This window comes from Vulpes vulpes, chromosome 12 (genome assembly GCF_048418805.1).
Source record: "Vulpes vulpes isolate BD-2025 chromosome 12, VulVul3, whole genome shotgun sequence".
NCBI classification, from domain to species: domain Eukaryota; kingdom Metazoa; phylum Chordata; class Mammalia; order Carnivora; family Canidae; genus Vulpes; species Vulpes vulpes.
Window position 1 is genome coordinate 177,925,414 of NC_132791.1, and position 25,661 is coordinate 177,951,074.

Here is a 25,661-nt window from a genome sequence, read left to right on the forward strand (position 1 = left end):
AGAGTCTGCATGCATGCAAGGGAAGGGGTATAGGAAGTGGGAGAGTTTTTTTTTTTTTTAAAGGTTTTATTTATTCACGAGAGACGCAGAGATAAAGGCAGAGACACAGGCAGAGAGAGAAGTAGACTTCATGCAGGGAGCCCGACGTGGGACTCGATCCTGGCTCTCCAGGATCATACCCCAGGCTGAGGGTGGCGCTAAACCGCTGAGCCACCAGGGCTGCCCAGTGGGAGAGAGTCTTATTTATTTATTTATTTTTAATTTTTTAATTTTTATTTATTTATGATAGTCACAGAGAGAGAGAGAGAGAGGCAGAGACACAGGCGGAGGGAGAAGCAGGCTCCATGCACCGGGAGCCCGATGTGGGATTCGATCCTGGGTCTCCAGGATCGCGCCCTGGGCCAAAGGCAGGCGCCAAACCGCTGCGCCACTCAGGGATCCCAGTGGGAGAGAGTCTTAAGCAGACTCTGCTGAGTGGGGAGTCTGGTACAGGGCTCAATCTCACCAGCCTGAGATCATTACCTGAGTCAGATGCTTAATTGTGCCACCTAGGTGCCCTATCTCAATATTTTTAAAGTTGATTTGTTTAGATCAGGATCTAGCAAGACTCCTACGTTGCATTTGGTACATAGAAAACATTTTTAGTAGCTGCATATTTTATGGCCATGCCTCATATTGATGGATATTTAGGGTTGTACTTTTGCTGTCACAAATAGTGCTGTAGTGAATATTGTAGGTGTATCTTTTGTGTTAGCTGAATGCAACCATCATTTAAATTCATAAATGCAGGATGAAATTTTGATAAGGAATGCTATATTGTCCTCTGAAAACGTGACATCAGTTTACATTCCCACCAATAGTATATGAGAGACCTTTTTCTTCTTGGTACTTGACAGAGTTAATAAGCTCTTAAAAACCACCGAGAAAAAGACTAGTAGTTCAAGAAAAACAGGGACAGAATTTGAATATGCCTTTACAGTAAAAGAAATGAGTGGTCTAAAAGTATAATATGTAGAAGTATTTCAAACTTATAATCAAAGGAATGCCAGTCACACTATGTGTCTTTTTTCGCCTAGCAGATTGGCAGATATTAAAACTTAGATAATTGTCTTGGTAAGACTGTGGGTGGAAGCAGTAATTGCATACAAAAGGTATCTTTCTTGCTCGTTACCTTATGCACATAGTATGTTTGATAAGATTATACATTAATTTTATATTAAGTCTTATAAAATGATTTAGGAATAGGGATGCCTGGTGGCTCAGCAGTTGAGCATCTGCCTTTGACTTGGGGCCTGATCCTGGGGTCCAGGATCGAGTCCCCCAGCGGGCTCCTGCAGGGAGCCTGCTTCTCCCTCTGCCTGTGTCTCTGCCTCTCTCTCTCTCTGTGTGTGTGTGTGTGTGTGTCTCTCATGAATAAATAAAATCTTTTAAAATGATTTAGGAATAATACATTCATTCCTTCTGTTTTGGAGAATGATAGTGAAAATTTATCCAGCACTTGTCTGTATGTATCAGGCACTTTTCTAAATGTTTTTCTTATATTGTCTTGGTTTGAGTTCTCCTGCAAGCAGAGCTTGAGACAAGGACTTGGATGCAGGTAGATTATTGGGGAGGAATTGCAAGAAGCAGGAGTTAGGGAGCAGTAGAAAGGAATAGGGAAAGAGGAGAAACCAACATAAGGGCGTGACATGGAGATTCCTGCTGTCGGCAATAGGAACTTACTTCCATCAAGACCTGCTCCCAACAGCAGACTAGCAGAATGCCTCTGAGAATTGCCCACCTGAAGGTTAACAATACCTCTTCTCTCTTGGTTTGAGAATCACCTCTTGGGGCAGAGAATAGAAAGTTTGTAGTATACAGGTGGATAATTGTCAGCGTGGGGTGGGTTTGAGCTTGTGAGAAATTATCCATTGCTGCTAGAGTTGAAGTCTGGAACACTTTTATTTTTTATTTATTTATTTATTTTTAAAGATTTTATTTATTCATGAGACACAGAGAGAGAGAGGTAGAGACATAGGCAGAGGGAGAAGCAGGCTCCATGGAGGGAGCTCGACGTGGGACTCAATCCAGGGTTTCCAGGATCAGGCCCTAGGCTGAAGGCAGATGCTCAGAGCCACCCTGGCGCTCCTGGAACACTTTTAAAAGGTGCTGATTTGGGGCATCAGAAACCTGTGCTAAGGGTATTAACTCAATTATAAAGCAACCTGTTTGTCACTTAGCATTTACTGTTCCAAGCACTGTTCCAAACCTGTGCTAAGGGTATTAACTCAATTATAAAGCAACCTGTTTATCAGTTAGCATTTACAGTCCCAAGCATTGTTTTAAGCACTGCACATAACACGAATTCATATATAGTATTCCCAGTGAAACAATGCCCTTATCCCCATTTACAGTTTATAAAGCTGGGTCACAAAAAAAAAAAAGAAAGAAAACTGGGTCACAGAGAAATTGTGAATTTATGAAAAATTTGATCACACACCTAAGTCCCAGACCCTCTGGTTCTAAAGTTCCTGTTCTGAAGCACTGTACCATATTTATAGAAACTGTTTAATCCAGATTGGCCAGAGCAACCTTTCCTGTGATAGAGGTTGTGATGAGTCCAGCATCCTTTTGGTTATCTGGCAGTAGGTAGATGCTGAAAGTATCTTTAACAAGTGAGCTTCATCATATGTGTATACACCTCTTGCCTGAGTAAGGGATTTATACTAATTAACTTTTTATATGTGTATCTTCTATTCTCCATGCTTTTGTACATTGTTCAAGGATAATCTGTTTACTTTTTATGTAATTTAGCATAGAGTCTTATTTGTTTACTAAAAGTGTTAAATGCTAAGGTTTATTTGGGAAACATTTCTTGAATAGCTTATGTATTTCAGATGCTGACTTAGTCATTTTAACCTGTTTTTAGAAAGCTACACTTAATGTTGTTAAAAGTGCTATGTATTAAAGGTCTTGGAATATTACTTATAGGGTAAACATAACCAGTGATTTGGTGTTTCTTTTTTATTTTTATTTTTTTAAATTTTTAAATTTTTAAATTTTTTTTTTTTTTTTGGTGTTTCTTTTTTAAATTGAGCTTCTTCCCAAAAGCTCCGTGCCTACTTAGCTTGTGATGGTATATTGTTACAGGTTATCTACTCTTTTTTTTTTTTTTTTTAAAGATTTTATTTATTTATTCATGAGAGACAGAGAGGCAGAGACACAGGCAGAGGGAGAAGCATTCCTTCCCCCTGCGGGGAGCCTGATGAGGGACTCAATCCCAGAACCCCAGGATCATGCCCTGAGCCAAAGACAGATGCTTAACTGCTGAGCCACCCAGATGTCCCTAGATTATCTACTCTTAAAGTTGCTTTATAAGATGATTTTGCTGCTTATTACCTCTAATATGTTTCCTTTTGGGGAATGATGCTGTAATCTCTGCATGCTATTATAAAGTGACCACCAGTTGTTTTCTGTTAGATTTAGCCTTGTTATTGGCTAGAATAGGAAATGGTAGTAGGTTTTCTTTGGATTTCGTTTATGTATATTTCATTTTATTTGATAAGTACTGTTCCATGCCCTGTTCTAAGTATTCATTGAATTCTATGGGAAAGTACTATTCATTTTTATAAATTGAGGCTCAGTGAGGCAAAGGGGTTAATAATATGCAGCTAGTTAAGGGTGCAGAGCTGGGATTCAAACCTGGGCACTCTAGTGGAAGCCAGGTGCTTTTAACCACTGTGATGCTAATGTTCTTCTTTTGTACCAATGTGAATTTAGTAGTCTTTTTTGAATAAGGTCTGTACCCAACGTGGGGCTTGAACTCAAAATCCCATATCAAGAGTCACATTCTCTACTGACTGACCAAGTCAGGTGCTCCCCGATTCAATAGTCTTAATTTCTTCATCCCATTCTTTTCTAGAGTTAAAAATCTGTTTTTTGTTTGTTTTTTATGATTTTATTTATTTATTCATGACAGAGAAAGAGGCAGAGACCTAGGCAGAGGCAGAAGCAGGCTCCATGCAGGGAGTTCGATGTGGGACTCTATCCTGGGACTCCAGGATCATGCTGTGAGCTCAACCGCTGAGCCACCCAGGCATCCTACATGTTAGAATTTTGATTAGATATTTGTAAAGTGCTCTATGAGCACTATGTCTGTAGCATGCATTATCTATAGACAGAAGGTGTGTAATTAAATTCTTCTCTGCTTTTTCCCAGTTACTTGTATCAAATAGCACATCTTGGAGATGATGACGAAGAACCCGAATTTTCGTCTGCCATGCCTCTGGAAGAAGGAGACACATTTTTCTTCCAGCCACGACCACTCAAAAACCTTGTGCTAGTTGATGAATTGGACAGCCTCTCTCCCATTTTATTTTGTCAGGTGTGGGTCTTTCCAGTTACTTCCACAATGAGCAGTGTCTGCCAAATGTTTTTAAATCTGAAGGAGTTTAAAGCTGTAATTCCAGTTACAGTTAAGATACAATCTGAGAGGTTCGTTAGCATATCTGTAGAATCAACAGAGTGTAAAGGTGAAGCAATTAAAGGTGGAAGTTGGGTAACTAAAAACCATTACATCAATCCTTAGTTTTTTTTTTTTTTTTTTTTTTTGTTAATTCTATAACTTGTGTTCAATATAAAAGTTCTAAACTGTGTAAAAGGTGACTGGTAAAATTCCTGCCTCATCTTATTTTCAACTTCCTATCCACTGAGGATGCTGTTATTAACAATTTATGATTGCTTCTAGGTATTTTCCCTGCATCCATCAGTGCACATGTGTGTGTGTTTGTGTTATATATTTCTTTTTATTATTTTTTTAATAATAATAAAGGGAAGGAGGGGGTGGGAAGAGAGAGAATCTCAAGCTGACTCCAGGCCCAGTGCAGTGCTTGATCTCAGGATCCTGAGATCATAACCTAAGCCTGAGCTGAAGTAAAGAGTCTGAACTTAATCTACTGATTAAGCTACCAGCCAGGTGCTCTGCCTCTTTTCTTTTCTTTTCTTTTCTTTTCTTTTCTTTTCTTTTCTTTTCTTTTCTTTTCTTTTCTTTTCTTTTCTTTTCTTTTCTTTTCTTTCTTTTCTTTTCTTTTCTTTTTTCTTTTCTCCTTTCTTTCTTTCTTTCTCTCTCTCTCTCTCTCTCTCTCTCTCTCCTTCTCTTTCTCTTTTTCTCTTTCTTTTAAGATTTTATTTATTCATGAGAGACACAGAGAGAGAGGCAGAGTCACAGACAGAGGGAGAAGCAGGCTCCATGCAGGGAACCCGATGTGGGATTCTATCTTGGGACTCCAGGATCACGCCCTGGGCCGAAGGCAGATGCAGGGTGCAGATGCAGTGCGATGCAGGGTGCTAAACCACTGAGCCACCCAGGGATCCTCTGCCCCTTTCTTTTTAATGTAAATAGGCTCATATACTTCTCAGTGTTCTGAAATTGACCTTTTAGCACCTAATAGTTTAAGAATATTAATAGTTGAATACCTATGTCTATCTTATTTTAATACTGAATTTCTTAAAATATTCCAGAGACATTGGGATCAGTCAGTAATAGAACTTTTTAAAATACATCCTCAGGGAGGAACTAAAGGTGGCCAGGAAGAGGGACTGTGTGTCCACTATTGCTGGTGCTCAATTGTAGCAGAAATTTTGCCATGCCTTTGTATCCTGGATTACTGGAGTTTAAATGACCATTAGGTGCCCCCATACCCTGTCTAGTTGACCACACTTCTAATTGAGAGAGGTTTGTTTACTGTGTTCTGAGGAACAAGTCAGCATTCAGGTACTATTCATGGTAAAATCAACTATTCTGAAATTATCTGCTTGCTTTCTTTTTTTATTTTTTATTTATTTTTTTGCCTTTTTTGTTTGCTTTCTTTTTGAGAAAAGATTAACCCCATGGTAATAGAAAATACTAAGTAATTCCTAAGTAGATTTTTAGTGATTCCCTCCCTTCATTGAAATTTGAAGAAATAATTGTGTAAATAGTTTGTAGATAGAGAATAAAATTATTATAAAGTTTAGGTATCTATAGCAGGTCTAAGCATTTTTTTTTGTGCCATGTATGCTGTTACCAGCTTGGTGGGGCAACTGTATTTCTTTTCTGAGTAATATTTTTACTTATTTATTAAATTTATTTATTTATGTATAAAGCATGTGTGAATGCGCATGTGAACAGAGAGAGGGCCTGGAGAGGGAGGGAGAATCTTAAGCAGACTCTCTGCATGGTGCAGAGCCAGACAGGGGGCTCAGTCTCATAACCTGAGATCATGACCTGAACTGAAATCAGGAGTCAGATGCTTAACCAACTGAGCCTCCCTGGTTGGTGCTTCTGAATATTTTTAAGTGCATGTAGTAATAAACGTAAGCTAGTCAAGATAGCAAAATATTTGTAAGTTGTGAAAAAGTAATGTATTTGTTTATCAAGGCTTTAAATAACAAGATGATGCATTTGAAATAGATGAGTTAATTTTTTTAAAGAAGAGATCAGCGTGAAGGCAGTATGCACTCAACACATTTGTCCATATTACAGTGAACTGTATAGCCTTAATAGATCATCAAGAATTTTCACTTGAACTGACCTGTGTGACAAAACTGCAGTATGGATGATTGGTCTCGTTATATATTGACCAACAAATGTACTGGAAATGGAAAGCAGCTAGATGTCTGGAATACCAACAAGAAAGTGCATGGCTTCCCCATCTGGTGGCTGAACAATCAGGTGCAGTTACCCAGTAGTTGGTCAGCTACATCATAGGAATATGTAGATAGGGCAACTTTGATAATGTGTAGTCTAACAGATCTAATGAAGGTAATTTTGAAGCAGTGATGAGAGGAATAATTAGAGGTATGTAATATGAATAAATATGATTTTTATTTGTGACAGTTCCTGATACTGGTAATATTAGCGTATTTGTTTTTAGTTGAAAGGAAATACTAAATTTTAGTTTGAGGTTATATAATACTCATTTTACTAACGTAAAAAAAGTACTCTGCTCACTGAAGAACTGATATAAACCATTTTTGTTAGTAGAACTTGTTGCTTCAAACTGGTTTGCCTTTTGGAACATGAGGGTTCTTTCCCTTGCTACCAGGGTTGGTAGCCAATATATAAGCTTAATAAACTAAAAAGTACTTTGTCTCCTGAGAATAATCAGGGTTGAGTGGGAAAACTTGGTACAAGTAGACATTTTTTTGCATTTTTGTCTGTGCAGATAGCTGATCTGGCCAATGAAGACACACCACAGCTCTATGTGGCCTGTGGTAGAGGACCCCGATCATCTCTGAGAGTCCTAAGGCATGGACTTGAGGTAAAGCTGGGCATTTTTAGATCATCTGCATGGTTTGGAGAGAAGCTTATGACTCTTCCGATGAGATCAATGATGTATTTAATGTTTCTATGAAAGGAAAAAAGTGTTTTTTTCCTTCTATTTCCATAACAGAGTTTAAATTTCTTGTCCTTTAATAATACAATAGGCACATTTTAAAAAATAGACAAATGTGGTTAAAAGGGAAAATAATCCCTACTGGCTGGCTCTGGGCTCACCAGCCAACTTGGAGGAAATCTGCATGGAGCATTTTATTCCATTTTCTTCTAGTCTTGGTCTGTATTCAAAGTTTTTAAGTATTTATGTGTTGACTGTATTAATACTATGTATTTTTGTATCTTATTAAGTTTATTCCTTATGTGTTCTCTTAAGTTGTATTTTTTTTAAGAGTTTCTTATTCATTTGAGAGAGCAAGTGAGTTTCAGCAAGGGGAGGGACAGAGGGAGAAAGAGAAGTAGACTTCCCCACCCCGGAGCAGGGAGCTGGACTTGGGGTTGATCCCAGGACCCTAGGACCGTGACTTGACCTGGAGGCAGACGCTTAACTGACTGAGCCACCAAGGCGCCAAAGTTAACATTATTTTTAATGTTTCTGCAATATTCCATTATAGTGGATGGATCATAATTTATTTAATATATCCTATATTGTGGGATCTTTTAGGTGATATGGACACTGAGTGCCATATCCTCTTCTCACTTGGTTCTGAGAGGGTTGATGCTTTTTAGCAAGTTCCCTGGAGTTGATTTTAAGAACAAATTAAAGCTTCCTATGGCAGTTTGCTCTAGAGTTGGAGGTTACCAGGCTGTATAAGCTCTCATTGGCCCACTGTCTTTGTAAATCTTTATTGGAACACAGCCAACATGACTGACCTTAGTTTTGAATTCTGGCTCTACCACTAAATAGCTATTAGTAAGCTTTTGTTTCTCCTGTTCTATAAAGTGAGCTTAATAATGGTACCTGCTTTAAAGATTGTTGTGTGGGGACGCCTGGGTGGTTCAGTGGTTGAGTGTCTGCGTTTGGGTCGTGATCCCAGAGTTCCAGGATCTGGTCCTGCATTGGGCTTCTCATGGGGAGCCTGCTTCTCCCTCTGCCTGTGTCTCTGCTTCTCTGTGTTTCTCATGAATAAGTAAATAAAATCTTTAAAATAAAGAAAAGATTGTTGTGTGATTTTTTTTTTTTAAAGATTTTAATTTATTCATGAGAGGCAAGAGGCAGAGACATAGGTAGAGGGAGAAACAAGCTCCCCATGGGGAGCCTGACATTGTTGTGAATTAAATGAGATAATGCAAATGAATCATTTAGATCAAGGTCTGACATACAGTATCTGTTCAGTTTATGCTAGCTATTAATACTGCCGTTTTAGGAAATTTGAAAGTTATTTGGTTCTGCCAAAACACTCATCAAGCCACTGAATTTTTTTTTTTTAAGCCACTGAATTTTTAATGACTTGAACCCAATTTAGATAAATAGTTCCCAATTAGTTACTGCTCATTGGATCCCATTCAGCATTTGACAAAAGCTAATATTCACTACCAAAAGTGCATACATGCATTAACAGAAAATTTTGTGTACTGTGTAAGAGATAAAAGACCCAATTAAGAATGATTGTTTTTGAGACCCCCCTCCCACTTTTTCCAGCTCTACAAAAGATCTGTTATACAGAAAAATATTTTTAAACTGTTAAACATTACTTTGTTCCTGTATATCTAGTTGTTGAACCTTGTTGTTTAGCTAGATTATGGTCTCCTTTGAGCAGGGTTACTGTCACATAGTACATTTGGTGTAGAGTATAGCATTCTTAAACGCTTATATTATATTGGTGATGAAATTTTCCACAATTTTCCTGTACCATAATCAATTATTCCTATTATTTTATCAGTAAAGTAAAAAAAAAAAAGTAATATCTTTAATGAATATACATGACTTCTGTCTATAAAATGTGGTTAATGGCATATAGTATATCAAGCAAATTGTTTTTGGTTTAAACATAGTAACATTTTTATATTTGAATGGCTTTATATTTACAGAAAAATATGGGATAGTACAGAGTAAATGTGTAACCTACATCTAGTTTTCCCCTCTAGATCATTTTTAGTTCATCTTAAATATTTCATTTTCTCTCATGTTTGAGAACCCATAAGATATTCAGAGGATTCTTGACTCTAACCTTAAGGATCATAAAATCTAGTAGGAGGACAGAATAATTCCTGGAATCACTTTTTAGATGAATATCTTAAGAGGGGTAATTGGTATTTCTGTGAGAACTTATAGGAGGGGGAATGGACTGCCTTATAAGAGGTTAAGAGAAGATTTTTCCTAAAGGGTATGACATTTTAATTGGTCCTTGAAGAGAGATGGGATTTGGCCTTAAGGGAGCTAGGGAAGAAATGGGATGCTAATATAAATGGCCTAATTCCTTCCATGTGCTCTCTTTTTGAGGAGAATGCAGTCATGCCACACCAAAAGAAAGCATATGGTTTTTGCTGCAACAACTATCCTCTTAAATATTCTGTCACCTTTTGCAAAAGTTTGTTATGGGGGTTGCCAATATATCCAAGCCTTTTCGGTTCTTACGTTCTTCTTTTAAGATTTAAATTTTAATTTTTTGTGGTTTTTTGAGAAAATGATTCTGTTAAAAAAATTTTTTAAAAATTTTTAGGGGATCCCTGGGTGGCTCAGCGGTTAAACGCCTGCCTTCAGCCCAGGGTGTGATCCTGGGGTCCTGGGATCGAGTCTCACATCAGGCTCCCTGCATGGAGCCTGCTTCTCCCTCTGCCTGTGTCCCTGCCTCTCTCTCTCATGAATAAATAAATAAAATATTAAAAAAAAAATAAAAAAAAATTTATGTAATCTCTACAGCCCAACATGGGGCTCAAACTTAAGCCTCGAGATCAAGAGTCACATGTTCTATTGACTGAGCCAGCCCAGTGCCCATTCTTTTAATCCAGCATGCAGTGTGAGCATTGCCGTATTAGAATCCTATTATCTAGTGGGTTGTAAGCAAGGAGCTAAGTTGGATCTGTGGTTGTCTCCTCTCCTGTCAGGTATCAGAAATGGCTGTGTCTGAGTTACCCGGTAACCCCAATGCTGTCTGGACAGTGCGTCGGCACATCGAAGGTAAGCATCCCTTTCCCAGTGGTCCAAGTGCGGGTCTGGGTGACATTGACAGTAGAAGGCTTAGAAGGATGCATTCATAATATTTCTATATTGCTTCATCTAGCAATATACTAGAAACATTTTCTGGCCTGACACCATGTTTATCAGTCTTTCTGAATCAGGGTACCTTCACCTTTGTATGCATGAGTAAGGGGACTATAATCTTTAGGATTCTGGTTCCATCTGTGGAAGAGATGTGGTATGAGGGAAAGTTCTTGCTTCATATTTCTTCAGTGTTTTTCTCCTTTTGTGTTGAAACCACAGTGAAGTTAAAGGTGTTATTTTAGGTATTAAGAGATTTTACTTAATTTATTAATTAGTCCTGCTCAGTGGATATAGTGTGCTTTAAGAATGTTTAGATTAAGATTGAATGAAATCAGAATTTTAGAGCGGGTAGAAAGGAAGGGATGGAGTAAATAGTCTGAGCTCCTGGATAAAAATGGTTAACTTTATCCTAAAATTTTGAAATGTATGTGAAAATCCATGATAGTGCAGGAAAGTCTTGAGTCAATTGAATGAGAAATGAAACTTAATTCTCATTTTCCCTTGGATTCTTTGGGGGTGTAGGTCATTTCTATTCCTAGACTTCATCTTCCTCTTGTTCCCTCAGGAATGTGGGCCTGGTGAGTAAGATCACTCTGGCCAGCATACAAAACTGTTTCAAGAAGACAGCTGGAAATCTTCCTAATATTTTGATGTCCTGATATTTTGATGTTCTGATGTTTGATATTCTGGGAGCTGGGAAATGTGTAGGAGGGGAAATCTCTTCCTTTTAGTAGAATGCACATTGTGGTAGATTTTGTTTTCATGTGGGCATTTGAACCTGAGTTGAGTAGAAAGAAAAAAAAAGCAAATAGGAAATTAGTAGGATCAGTTTTGCTGAGAAGATAAGTGTTAGATGATTGATTTTTGAAAGATTTCCCCACTTTGTGTAATATCTTCATATAGAAATTGCTCAGTATTGACGTTCACCTTTAGCTTTGTGGCTGGTTGATATTACAGTTCTTGATGAAAACATTGCCTAGACTTTGAGTTTTTTGAGCCTTTGTAATAAAACCTAGTATTCCTCCTTCTTATGATTTTGTTTCATTTTCTACTTTTTAAAATTTACTACAACATAAGTTTAGATTTACAGGAAAGTTTCCCTCATTTTTATGGTAAAGGCAGAAAAATCACACATGTTGTCTTTTCCAAGATAGCACATCAAGATAATAGAGGCTGAAAGCCCAGTCTCTGAACTTCCAATCCAGTGTTCTTTTGACTAACCCTGCAGTGGGTCTTGATGGTTCTATACTCTTATCCTGTAGTCTTTCAAGTGTCTACCTTGTACTTGAGTAATTAAGATAGGATCTTTACTCTTAGGGCACTTGCCATCCAAAAAAGAAGACAAGTATACAAAACTACTATGTGTTCTGATGTAATGAAGGCACACAGGCATGTTGCTGGGGCGGATTAGAGGACAGGGAATGGGCATATGTTGGAGAATCAGAAAAGTTTTTTTGGACAGTGCTTGATAAGTTAGTGATAAGCAGTATGTTGCATGATGGAACTTGAAGCTGAAAAGTTTTCTTCTCTAAATAACAAAATCTAGGAAAAGACTACATCCTAATAAATTTTAGTTCTTTAAAAACTATAATTTGGGTGATCACCCACAGAAACAGATTAGATTCTCTCTGTTCATTCTCTTTCCAGATACTCCCAAGTTTCTGTTGAGTGAATAGCCCACATGTCCACACATGCTGTAGTCTTGCAGGCAACTACTAACTTTGGCTGGTACGTGGTGATGCACACTACCAATACCAAGCCTTTTTTTCTCTTCCACAGGTGGCTGGTGAAGGTGCTGATCACCACAGGTGTGTACGTACTGCTAGGGTCTACCATGGGGTCTTATAGTTTAGTTTACCCAGGGAGAGGGATCCGCACAAAGTATTAAGACTGCCCTGATGGCATCTCTCAGAGGGTAATTTTGCAGTTGGCTGTCCTGCATTATAGCTGCTTGTATATTACGTGGTCTGAAGCAGGAATCAGCTTCCCTTATTTTTTCCCTTAGTGGAAAATATGACTAATTTGTCTTTCACTAAGCTGAAAGAACCTATAACTAGGAAAACCTTAACTCCATATTCTCCTCTGGAGTTTTGTATGTTCCAGTTGTTCTGACTCAAGCCCTGGAGAAAGCCACCTTTTTGGGGGTATAATCAGGACTGCTGAAGCAAGACAGGCACCAAGTAGTCTGAGTATAAAGTGAGAATGAGATACTGGAAGCTAAGTCATCCATATCATCACTCACTTTACCTTTTGGCATGAGCTGTTTGTTGAGCTACAGATACTAAGGCACAGGAAAGAAGAATAAAGCATTCCCTCCCCTGGGCTGCTTCAGCAGTGCTCAGATAGGAGTCCTATTTAAATGAAACAAAGATGCATTCTCATACCATAATAGATTCTTCACTGAGGTATGAACTAATATTCTTTTATATGAAACTTTTAACTTATGGAAAAAGGCAAGGTGGATATTAATGGTCATTTACCTTGATTTCATTCTGAACTCCAACTTTAAACCTATGACTACCCTAGGACATGAGCAACTAGCCTACTATAGGTCCTCCTGGCTGGAGAATGGAAAAGGGGAGAAGTTACAGTATGCTTAGTGTTTACAGGGTAATGGATGTTGTGAGGAAATGTGTGATGTAGAAGTAGCTCTACTACTTGTTGAATTGCTCAGTGAATGTGGGACCCTATTTAAGTTCACTGCGCATCTCTTTATTTTTATATCTGAGCAGTCTGGGGCCTTGGGTCAAAGGGAAGACAAACACCGGGCAGCCCAGCTTCCTCCCTCTCTTCCTTCTCTTGCATGTTTGTTAAAATTTGCATGGTCTCTTTGTTGGAAGTTCCTCCTTTTCCCCTTGACTAAAGGAAGAGACCAGAAATCTGGACCAGTTAAAAGTCCTTTGTTTGGCTTTAATTTGCTCTGGCACTACTTTAAGGATATTAGGTTTCAGTAATGAGATAGTGGGAAAGGACTGATATTCATATAGTGTTAAAATTAAGCAATTCCTGTTATTTTTACACACTACAAATTTTCAGTTCAAAAACAGCTGGAGTAAAGCTTCCATGTTTGGTGTTGTGTGGAGGTTCATTTTGGTTTTGTTGTAAACTATTAAGACATCCATTTCAGGGCCAACTATGTCCTTACTCACATGATGGTGACCAGTGTTGTCTTACAAAGCCATTTTATAAGGTGTCTTTAAAGCATGTGATACCTCTTGACAGTTGTAACAAATACTCTGAAACCAGCCATCCACTTCTCCAGTGTTTACTCCTTATGATTTGGGACTTGAATCCTTATTCTCCATTCCTAGTTTAGCCATTGGATTATACCCATTGGGAAAGATCTTTGATCCTTGCCTTTCAGCCCCTAGTCAGTACACACATGTATTATTAAGTAAAAGTTTGGAAAACAGTACTCACCCTTACTGTGTGAGTGATTTCATGAGTAAAGCAATTTCATAAATTTTATTTATTTCTATAGATTTCTGTTTAAAATGGTATTACAGCCCATCAGGTTGAGTATGTCCTGCTCATATGCAGGATACTACTCTGGGCTACACCAGTGATACGTCTTCACTTGGCCTTTCCTATAAAGAACACTGTGCTGAACTAATTGAGTAATCTTGGTTCGGCTGAACCACCTTTAGAACAGTCAGTCCAAACTGTGCTTGATATGGGTGAGATGGATTAGCCCTATGGTACTGAGCTCTGACAAGGGCTTAGGCATTGCAGGGTCCTATAGCTACTTCTGCAAGTGAGATAGCCACTTTAATATAGTACCTTGTCAAAAATTAAAAAATTAAAAAAAAAAAAAGAAGTTAGTAGTTTGTCTACTTGTCGTTCTGTCCCTTGTTCACCTGATTTCTTATAAGGGAGCAGGGATGGAAAGGGGAATCGATACTGAAAATTCAAATGGAAAATAGGGAAATTTTAATTCTTCATGAAAAAATATGCCTTTCTTTATTCAGCATTTATCAACCTGTTAATGCCAAACATTGTGTTGGATGTGGGAGAAAAAAAGAAACTTTTATGTGTGGGATGGAAAAATGGAAATAGGTAGCCTTTAACTCTGGAATCTGTATAAGAAACTTCTGGGATTGCCTGTATTCAGATTCACTGACTTTGAGAAACTCATTAGTGTTTGTTTATCCATAACTATGTTTTGTTAAATAAAAAGCAAATCCTAGTAGGGTTGCTCATGACCACCAAATAGTTGGATTTTTAAATAATGAGAGTAGAGGGGTCAATGACTAACAGTCTTAAACAGTCCTCTGCCTCCCCACTTCTTGTTAATGCTCTTATCTCATTCCTGTTGGGACATTCGGGGATTCTCAGTTATGAACCTGAGAATGATAGTCTCATTGAGGCTTAAGTAATCTCTGTTTTATTCATTAGATTTTGTGCCCCCCCCCCCCCCCCCCCCAAAAAAAAAGATTTTGTGTTCCCACATAAGCTGCTTTTGCAAAAGGCTGGGAACCTTTTCTGGGTGTAAGGATTATCTTTAAGAATGAATTGTGATTTGCATCTGGTACAAATAAACAAGCTCTAGCTTTCATATATATATAAATATTGTAGTATTCAGAATTTCTTCCTGCCTAGTTACCCTGCTTTGTCCTCTTGCATTTATTCAGCAAATGTGTAAAGAAAAATTAGTTTTCAGTTACTGGGCTGGGTGGGTATATCTACTCACTATTTTTAGGTATTTAAGGAAGCAAAGTATATCTGTAGACTGTTACAATTATCAGTTATCTTTTGGATCATTCTGTGCCGTTTGCCACATGAGTGTCTAATGGCTACACATAGAAGAAGTACCTTGGAAGGTTTCTGAAGAGAAAACGTAGTGTGTCTCACTTGGCTTTGTTACTAATGAGTTTTTGGCTGACCAACTCTTCTTTTTCCTTTTGCAGATGAGTTTGATGCCTACATCATTGTGTCTTTCGTGAATGCCACACTTGTGTTGTCAATCGGAGAGACTGTGGAAGAAGTGACTGACTCTGGGTTCTTGGGCACCACCCCAACCTTGTCCTGCTCATTGCTAGGAGATGATGCCTTGGTGCAGGTGAGGATTCCCAGAAAGTTACTTAATCACCTTTCTTTGTCCTTTCATTTTGGTGTTGGCTCCTGTGCTCACATTAATGAGCTTCAAACTCTTGAAGTGGACATTGCAAATGTGAACTTGTTCTAAGTTGACCTGTCTGGGTCCTGATAACTCTTCTTTGTCATTGACTCACAGGGGGCAACTCAAATGCACTGGCTCCACTCTGACAAGAGTGACCAGTCTGAGAGGTGAGGGGGTCATGCTGAGCAATGAGTCACATTGGTAAAGTCCAGTTTCCTTCTCGTCACTTACTAGGTATATCCTGATGGCATTCGACATATACGAGCAGATAAGCGAGTCAATGAGTGGAAGACTCCTGGAAAGAAAACGATTGTAAAATGTGCAGTGAACCAGCGACAAGTGGTGATCGCCCTGACAGGAGGAGAGCTGGTCTATTTTGAGATGGATCCTGTATGTTATTTTATCATTCATTGTGAGACTTAGTGTTCGGGTTCAGAGGTAAACATGAGAGTTGTAGTTTGGTATTTAGATGATATTCACAAAAAGAATTGAGGAGGGAAAGTATACGTAAGGCAGTCCAGCTATTTGGGGGTGGATATGGGATGGGAAGGGTAAGTTCCTGTCGTAATTCTTTTTTCTTTTTTTTTTTTTTCCTGTCGTAATTCTAACTGGAGTTACGAAATCCCATCTTAGTAGTGAAGTACTTGTTTTTTTTGCCCTTCACACTCTACTTTTCCACCAAATATTGGCCATGGGTTTTATTCAGTTTTTGTAATCTGAAGCCATTTCAGATATTTGCTTTTGCTTTTGCTTTTCTGTATGGAAGGATGCCGGATATATTTAATTATCAGTCTCGGGAAGTTTCTGGCTGTGGCTAACCTGGTAGTCTAACTGTACCTCTGATTGAGATTTCTTTGTCTTTTAAGTTCCATATTTGAATTCTCTTTCACCAAAAAGTATTCTCATGAACAGATAAGCAGTTTTCTCTATTTCTATTTGTTTTAGGAAATTTGTAGCAAGCATATTATATTTGTCAAAGACAAAGATACTGTGTTGTCCCTTGAGTGTCTTGTCAGTAATTTTGCTTGCTGTTAGCCTGTAGAGTTCAGTCTTGGGATCTTAAGTAGAGAAATGCTTGGTCATTGATTATAATAAGAGGAGTGAGAGGAAGCAAAAAGGAATTTAACAGTACCTCTTCCTTTTCTAGGCCCAGGGTTTAGGGGCAAGTTGGAGTGGTTTGTCACCTCTCTTTGTTTCATTTATGTAGTCAGGACAGCTGAATGAGTACACAGAGCGGAAGGAGATGTCAGCAGACGTGGTGTGCATGAGTCTGGCCAATGTGCCTCCTGGAGAACAACGGTCTCGCTTCCTGGCTGTGGGGCTGGTGGACAATACTGTCAGAATCATCTCTCTGGACCCCTCAGTGAGTGTTACCCTGGACTTCAAGGATCTTCTCACTGGAATCTGAGCTGCTGGCCCATTCCTGATGGGCATTTCTGGGATCAGCTAGGTTAGCCCCTGAAATCAGCATCTGCCACTTGTGATTATCATAGCAGCACACCTCAGGAGTCTTCTGCAGTACTTTAAAGATCCTGATCCCAGACTACTAAGTGCTTCCTTACCTTAAGCCTTGACTCCCTTTTATAGTTAAACAAAACCCAAAGACTTTGCAGAAAAGGAATCAGACTGGCTTTGGACTTTAGATAAGAATAAGTGTCCTTTGCTTATTTACATTTACCATTATCCACTTTTATGGAAAGGAAAGCATGGTTCTTTCTAGAGCTTATTCTAACGTTTGGTTTAACTAGTAGTAACCCATTTAGAACTCACTCTATAAGATTTCCCTATCCACAAGAAAGTTGTTTCTTCAGTCCTCAAATTAGATTTTTCCAAAATTGGTCATTTCCCATGTTTTATTCTTTTCTTTTTCCTCCTTAGGACTGTTTGCAGCCCCTGAGCATGCAGGCTCTCCCAGCCCAGCCTGAGTCCTTGTGTATTGTGGAAATGGGTGGGACTGAGAAGCAAGATGAACTGGGTGAGAGGGGCTCTATTGGCTTCCTATACCTGAATATTGGGTTGCAGGTAAGAGATCCAAGGCTCACATTGTTGTTTTGTTTTGTTTTTTATTTTTATTTAAAATTTTTTTTTACTTCTTCATTCATGAGAGATACACAGAGAGAGGCAGAGACATAGGCTGAGGGAGAAGCAGGCTCCTTCCTGGGAGCCCGATGGGAGACTCGATCTCAGGACGCTGGGATCACAACCTGAGCTGAAGGCAGATGAGCATTGTTGATGTCAGGTCTTCTTTAGCTTTTATGCAGTCCTTGTTCAATATGGGCATTTGCTGAGCCTGTTCAGTTTACCACCTTATGAAAAATGAATGGTGCTGCTGTGTGTTCCTTTTCTCTCAGTACTAATCAGAAAGGTCAGGCCTAGGAAAAGATACTTTCAGAAAGAGTCTTTGATATAAATGTGATCACTGCTTTGGGTCAGAACTAGAGGGAGTCTGAAGTGTCATCTGCAGTTTTCACAATATGCAGCTTTTGGAAACTAATACCTTTTGTTTTATAACGGACTCCATTAGTAATAAAGGACCCCTAGGTGTTTACTGTTGTCAAAGCATTGGGGCTTTTCAGAGCATGAAAAGCAGCAACCTAAGGATAGCAGAGTGTCAGTGTTTTTGATGATACACTTTTCATTTTCCTTAATGATTATTTGTTCAGCTCCCTGGGTAAATAATCTAGCCCTGCTATGTCTTGCTATTTCTCAATTACTTCCTAATTGAGAAATTTCTCAAACATGCACAGGAGTTAGACTAATGTAACATGTACCCATCACTTGTTTTATTTTTTTATTATATTTTTATTTTTTAAGGATTTTATTTCTTATTTATGAGAGACCCACAGAGAAAGCGGAGACACAGGCGGAGGGAGAAGCAGGCTCCCTGCAGGGAGCCCGATGTGGGACTCGATCCTGGGTCTCTAGGATCAGGCACCGGGCCGAAGGCAGCGCCAAACCGCCGAGCCACGCAGGCTGCCCTCCCATCACTCGTTTTAATAATTAACCAACATTCTACTGTTCTTGTTTTATCTATTCTTTGTTTTTTCTTTCTTCTGGGATATGTTAAAGCAAATCCAAGGTGATTTATCATTTCATCGATAAATCTTGAGAATGTAGCTCTACCAGATTTATGGGTTTTCTTTTTAGGCTTCAATTTTATTATCATGCCTAATACAACTTAACAGTTCTTTAATATCTGATACCTGTTTGTGTTCTGGTTTTTCTTGTTTCGTTTTTGTTTTTCCAGAAATGTTTTTGTCTTTAGTTCTACTTAGGATCTGCATAAAGCTATCTGTAGTTTGCATCTGTGTGATCTATCCCTTTATGTTTCTTTTAATAAATTCTACTCCATTATTTATTTTTTTTAAAAGAAACTAGATCATTTTCTTGAATTTCTACCTGCTGGCTTTGGCAGAGTCCTTCCTTGTGTGTTTGATGTTTATCTATCCTCTATTTCTTGTAAACTATTGGGTGAGTCTAGACCATGCTATTCATTAAAAATATAATGCAAGTCACACGTGTAATTTAAATACTCAAGTAGCCACAAAAAGGGAACAGATGAGGTTAATCTTAATGTTTTCTTTAACCCAGTATATTTTAAATGTCATTTCAATTTGTAATCACTATAAAAATTAACATACTTCATGTTCTCTCTTTTTGAACAAAGTCTTTTTTAAAAAATATTTTGTATTTATTCATGAGAGAGAGAGAGAGAGGCAGAGACAGAGACAGGCAGAGGGAGAAGCAGGCTCCATGCAGGGAGTCTGACGTGGGACTCGATCCCGGGCCCCCAGGATCACACCCTGGGCTGAAGGTGGCATTTAACCGCTGAGCCACCCAGGCTGCCCCAGATTTAGTATTTTTTGGGGGGCCCAATGTTTTATAAGTGGCACTCTTTACTTTCTATTATATCAGGAGGCATGTAATGTCTGGCTATCCTACTTGTAATGGTGTTAGGATGTTTGTATGTATTTAAATTATTTGCTCCCTGTCAACCTTTTACCTAACAGCAGCTGTCGATGCCCATTGCCTAGATTCATTATGTCATTAGGGATTGGGAAATGACGATTTTCTGTTTCTTTTTTTTTTTTTTTTTTTTTTTTAAGCTTTTATTTATGAGCGAGCGAGAGAGAGAGAGAGAGAGAGAGGCAGAGGCAGAGGCAGAGGCAGAGACGCAGGCTCCATCCAGGGAGCCTGACTCGGGACTTGATCCCCGGTCTTCAGGATCAGGCCTTGGGCTGAAGGCAGTGCTAAACCACTGAGCCACCCGGCTGCCCTGATTTTCTGTTTCATCTTCATTTCTTTAGCTGGAACTTGTCTCTGAAGACAAAATTTGCTTATCCCAAAGTATAGTTCATATAGGGAAAGGATAAATACTTTGTTTTTCCCCTTGTTCATCTTATTTTCACAGTAAAGAGTTGGTGCCGTAGCAATCTCCAGTGGGGGCTCAAGAAATCTATTTCTCTCTCTCTCTCTCTCTCTCTCTTTTTTAATAACATAAAATTGCAGATTTTTATATATTTATGCTTTAAACTATTATGGTCTTTTCTCATTTTTGGATGCTAAATTGCCTCATTTTAGATGGGTGGGAGTTGGAGTTCCCTTTTGAAGTTAGCTTTTTTGTCCTTTTAACATGATGCCATTATCTTTGGGTGCTTCCCTCCTTATGGTACGGTAGAGTGCCCCTGTGTATATCTGGAATATTCTTGCCCTAGAACTGAATTAGCTGTTTCTCTTAAGAGTCTTAAGAGAGGGACACGTGGGTGGCTCAGTGGTTGAGGGTCTGTCTGTCTTTGGCTCAGGGCGTGATCCCGGAGTCCCGAGATCGAGTTCCACATCAGGCTTCCTACATGGAGCCTGCTTCTCCCTGTGCCTGTGTCTCTGCCTCTCTCTCTCTCTGTCTTTCATAAATAAATAAAATCTTAAAAAAAAAAAAAAAGCCTTTTGAGAAATGGCATGTAGAGATCACAATAGGCCTCGTTATTTTAAGTATGCATGTATCCTTTTTTTTAAAGACTTATGTATTTATTTTAGTGCGTACACACAAGTGAGGGGAGGGGCAGAGGGAAAGAATCTTAATGAGGCTCCCCACTGAGCACAGAGCCTGATGGTGGGGCTCAATCCCACGACCCATGAGATCATGACCTGAACCAGAACTAAGAGTTGGATGTTTAACTGCCGAACCACCCAGGCACTCCTTTACTATGCATGTATCTTAAAATTTAAAATTATATAAAGAAGAGGGACGCCTGGGTGGCTCATTGGTTGAGTGCCTGCCTCTGCCTTAGGACATGATCCCCAGGTTCTGGGATTGAGTCCCACTCGGCCTCCCTGCGTGGAACTTGCTTATCCCTCTGCCTCTGCCTCTGTGTGTTTTTCATGAATAAATAAAATATTTTAAAAATAAAATTATAAAGAGGAGTAACATACATGGTAGAAAGAATTTTAAAGGATGTATAGTGGGAATGCCTGGATGGCTCAGTGGTTGAGTGTCTGCCTTCGGCTCAGGACATGATCCTGGAATGATCCTGGTATCAGGTCCCACAACAGGTTCCCTGCATGGAGTCTGCTTCTTCTCTGTCTTTTTCTCTGTCTCTCTCATAAATAAATAAATGAAATCTTTTAAAAATAAAAAATAGGGCAGCCCCAGTGGCAGAGCAGTTTAGCATCTCCTATAGCCCAGGGTATGATCCTGGAGACCCGGGATTGAGTCCCATGTCAGGCTTCTTGCATGGATCCTGCTTCTCCCTCTGCCTATGTCTCTGCTTCTCTCTCTCTCTCTCTCTCTCTGCGTCTCTCATGAATAAATAAAATCTTTAAAAAAAATGAAAATAAAAAAATAAAAAATTAAAAAATAAAGGACGTATAGTGAAAAATAAGTCCTTTTTACTTAGTAAACGCTCACTAACTACTTAAGTGACTGAGTGGTTTAGTGAGAGAGTGAATGAGTGGCTTGCTGATTATTAGGATATTCTTTAAACTACCAAGTCATTTTCTTCCACCCGTTCTGAACTTATGTATTCTGTGAAGTAGCCAAAGGAGCTTCCGTTAGGGATAGGCTTCACCTACTCCTTTTCTTTTTATTAGAATGGTGTGCTGCTGAGAACTGTCCTGGACCCTGTCACTGGGGACCTCTCTGACACCCGCACTAGGTACCTGGGGTCTCGTCCTGTGAAACTCTTTCGCGTCCGGATGCAAGGCCAAGAGGCAGTAAGTAATGAAAGAGGCTGGGCAGCATGTTTTGACATTAGTGGCATCAACTGAGAAAAGTTCTTTTGGCATAAGCTTTGCTTCATTAATGCACCCATATATAGTTAGTTTGATATTAGCTCTCTTTTAGCTTTCCTGTGGGAAGTCTTGGGACCCTTAATCCAGAGCTTTCCATGGTACTGAGCTATGCTTTGGTTATGGGTGGGATAGGTTAGCAATCTGTTCACTTTTCAGGCTGGGCAGATGGAGCTGACTGAGAAGCCCATCACCCGTGAGCAACCTTACTTATATCAATACCTTATATCAGGGTTCACTATGTAATGTGAAAGAAATTGGGAAGCATTGTGTCCTTTGTAGCTAAAAATGTTATTGTTGCTTGGGGCTTTGCTGGATCCTTACTTGTTACTGCATGTAATTCTTACAACTATCCAGCCTTGTGATACTATTCCCATTTTACACATGGAAATTGAGGTTTAGAGAGTTTGAGTGATTAGGTCATACAGCTACTAGCCCATGCTTAGCAAATACTAAGCCATACTGCCTTTTCTCCAGTCCTCTTTTTTTTTCCTCTCTCTCTTTCTTTTCTGCTTTTTTCTTAAGATAGCCTTTTAGGTTTCGGAAATACATTGGGTTATTCTGCAGATGGAAATTTGCAGATAGGCTGTTTGCTTAATTTCCATGTTTGTGCTTTCCCAAGCTTATTGGAGTATTTTTCTTTCCTCAGGTGTTGGCCATGTCAAGCCGCTCATGGTTGAGCTATTCCTACCAGTCTCGTTTCCATCTCACCCCCTTGTCTTATGAGACTCTCGAGTTTGCATCTGGCTTCGCTTCTGAACAGTGTCCTGAGGGGATTGTGGCTATCTCCACCAATACCCTGAGGTGAGAGTCCCACGGTTCAAGGCTAGTGGGAAGCCTTTCTGCCTAACCTAGTGGTTAGGATTGTGGTTCTGCCAGAGTATTGGAAGAAGTTATGAAGTGATGGCAGAGAGCCAACTCTTTACCATGGGACTAAGATGTTGCAACTGAAACCTTCTTTTGGCTCAGGATATTAAGTACCTGCTAGCCAAGTTTCGGTGTTTGGGGTTTTAGCTTCTGTTTAAATTTTCAGGGCCAAGTTTTAATATACTCAGTAGTGCAGTTGAGTTTGCTTGAGATTTAAGCATCTTGTTTTCCAGGGCATTGCCATTGGATTAGTTTTAGAGTAGGCAGGCATTAGATCACTGATAACTTTTTCTCTTTCAGTCTTGTCATTTGCATTGTTACGGCTTCAAATTTTAACCTCAATATGAATTATTTAGGCCTTTTACAAGTTGACAGACTTTTATGCTGATTATGTTGGAGTGAGCATTATCATATTGCGAGATGTCTATTCATTTTGAAAAATAAGCTGTGTAGTGTGACTGTCAAGTTTTGAGTTTTGTTTTTTAATCTTTTTTTTTTTTTTTTTTTTTTACGATTTTATTTATTCACGAGAGACACAGAGAGGTAGAGGCAGATAGAGGGAGAAGCAGCCTCCTCGCAGGGAGCCTGATGCAGAACTCGATCCCGGAACTCCGGGATCATGTCCTGAACTGGAGGCAGATGCTCAACCGCTTAGCCACTCAGGCGTCCCTTTTTTAACATTTTAATGCTACTTATGTTCATGTCTTGGTTGTAACTGTTGGCTCTTCATAAGAGGAACTCTATCAAAAGGAACTAGAACCTCTTGATATATGGATAAATTACTAAGTGAACTCCCAGTTTTCTTTGCAGCAACTTTCAGGATCTTTTCAGTAATTGTTTTCTCTCTCTCTCACCCTTCCACCCTCTCACCTTCACACCTTTATGTACCTTCTACTCCAGCAGAATCACTCTCCCCTCTTGTTTTTTTTATCTCTGTACCTGTCCCTAGCATGCTTCCCACACACATCTCTGCAGGTCAAGGCCTAGCCTCATTCATCGACATTTTCATTGTCTTATTAACTGGGTACTCCTTCTCTTCTCAATTCCTATAAATGTGGACACTCCCACAGATTTTTTTTTAAGATTTTATTTATTTATTCATGAGAGTCACAGAGAGAGGGAGAGAGAGAGAGAGGCAGAGACACAGGCAGAGAGAGAAGCAGGCTTCATCCAAGGAGTCCGACGTGGGACTCGATCCTGGGTCTCCAGGACCGTGCTCTGGGTCAAAGGCGGCGCTAAACTGCTGGGCCACCAGGGCTGCCCTCCCATAGATTTTTCAGACTTTTGTAGCAGTAGATCATTTCCTCCCTAGAACAAGAATCTTCAGGGAAGGTCTAACAGCAGAACTCTTAGGAACACCAGCATTTAGAGTGCTTGTTGTCAGAACTAGTCACTTCTATTTTTGACTATTTATGAATAGTGCTGCTGTGGATATTCATGCATAAATTTTTGTGGGGGCATATATTTTTGTTTTTATTTGGTTATGTACCTGAAAGAGTAGAATGGTGGGGTCATGTTGTAACTCTGTATTTAACCTTTTGTGGAATTGCCAGACTGCTTTCCAAAAGGGCTGCACTGTTTTGCTTTCCCACCAGCAAGGTATGAGAGTTTTAGTTTTTTCACATCCTCATCTACATGAATTTATTTGATTTTTTTTTTTTTAATTTTTATTCCAACCATCCCAGTAAGTGTGAAGTGGTATCTCCTTGTAGTGTAGATTAGCATTTCTTTGATGCTTAATGATGAGCTTCTTTTTCATGTACTTACTTGGTATTTTTCTTTGGAGTAATGTCTGTTGAGGTCCTTTGCCCCTTTTTTAAACTGGATTATTTTTTGTTTTGTTACTGAATTGTAAGAGTTCTTTATTCTAGCTGTAACTCCATTATCAGAAAAGATTTGCAGATATTTTCTTCCATTTTGTAGATTGTCTTTTCACTTTTTTTTTTTTTTTAATTTTTATTTATTTATGATAGTCACAGAGAGAGAGAGAGAGAGAGAGAGAGAGAGGCAGAGACACAGGCAGAGGGAGAAGCAGGCTCCATGCACCGGGAGCCTGACGTGGGATTCGATCCCGGGTCTCCAGGATCGCGCCCTGGGCCAAAGGCAGGCGCCAAACCGCTGCGCCACCCAGGGATCCCAACTTTTTTTTTTTTTTTTTTAAGATTTTATTCCTGAGAGACACAAAGAGAGAGATGCAGAGACACAGGCAGAGGGAGAAGCAGGCTCCATGCAGGGAGCCCGATGTGAGGCTCAATCCCGGGAATCCAGGATTGCGCCCTGTGCCAAAGTCAGGCGCTAAACTGCTGAGCCACCCAGGCATCCCATCTTTTCACTTTCTTGATGATGTCCTTTAACACATAAAGGCGAAATATTTTTTAAAGAATTATATTGAAAAAAATTTTTTTTAAAGATTTATTTATTCATGATAGAGAAAGAGAGAGGCAGAGACACAGGCAGAGGGAGAAGCAGGCTGCATGCCGGGCTCCCGATGCAGGACTCGATCTCGGGACTCCAGGATCGCGCCCTAGACCAAAGGCAGGTGCCAAACCGCTGAGCCACCCAGGGATCCCCTGAAAATTTTTTTTTAAAGATTTTTATTTATATGAGAGAGAGAGAATGAGCAGGAGGAGAGAGGAGAGAAGCAGACTCCTCACTGAGCAGGAAGTCTTAACGCACACTTGATTGATCTCAGGACCTTTATAGATTGTGACCTGAGCTGAAGGCAGATGCATAACCAAGTGAGCTATGCAGGTTCCCCTAAAGAATTATATTTTTTTAAAGTCCATCTGAAAACTGCCTGAAGTCCTGTTGGGTATCACCTGCGGCATAAGTTCTGCTTGGACAAACACTGGCTAGTCTCATATTTTCTCAGGAGTAATACAACATGGGAG

At 39.4% G+C, this 25,661-nt stretch overlaps 1 protein-coding gene across 4 annotated transcripts in view; it reads left to right on the top strand.

The window, feature by feature from the left end:
• The window catches only part of SF3B3 (splicing factor 3b subunit 3), a 52,933-nt gene that overhangs the window by 18,243 nt on the left and 9,029 nt on the right, over nt 1-25,661 (top strand). For all 4 annotated transcript variants that reach the window (XM_026011648.2, XM_026011647.2, XM_072731542.1 and 1 more), the window contains 9 exons: nt 4,198-4,363; nt 7,185-7,280; nt 10,343-10,415; nt 15,407-15,558; nt 15,853-16,008; nt 16,826-16,981; nt 17,497-17,640; nt 21,706-21,828; nt 22,553-22,707. In XM_026011648.2, the coding sequence (XP_025867433.2) occupies nt 4,198-4,363; nt 7,185-7,280; nt 10,343-10,415; nt 15,407-15,558; nt 15,853-16,008; nt 16,826-16,981; nt 17,497-17,640; nt 21,706-21,828; nt 22,553-22,707 (1,221 nt within the window). The remainder of the gene's footprint in view (nt 1-4,197; nt 4,364-7,184; nt 7,281-10,342; nt 10,416-15,406; nt 15,559-15,852; nt 16,009-16,825; nt 16,982-17,496; nt 17,641-21,705; nt 21,829-22,552; nt 22,708-25,661) is intronic.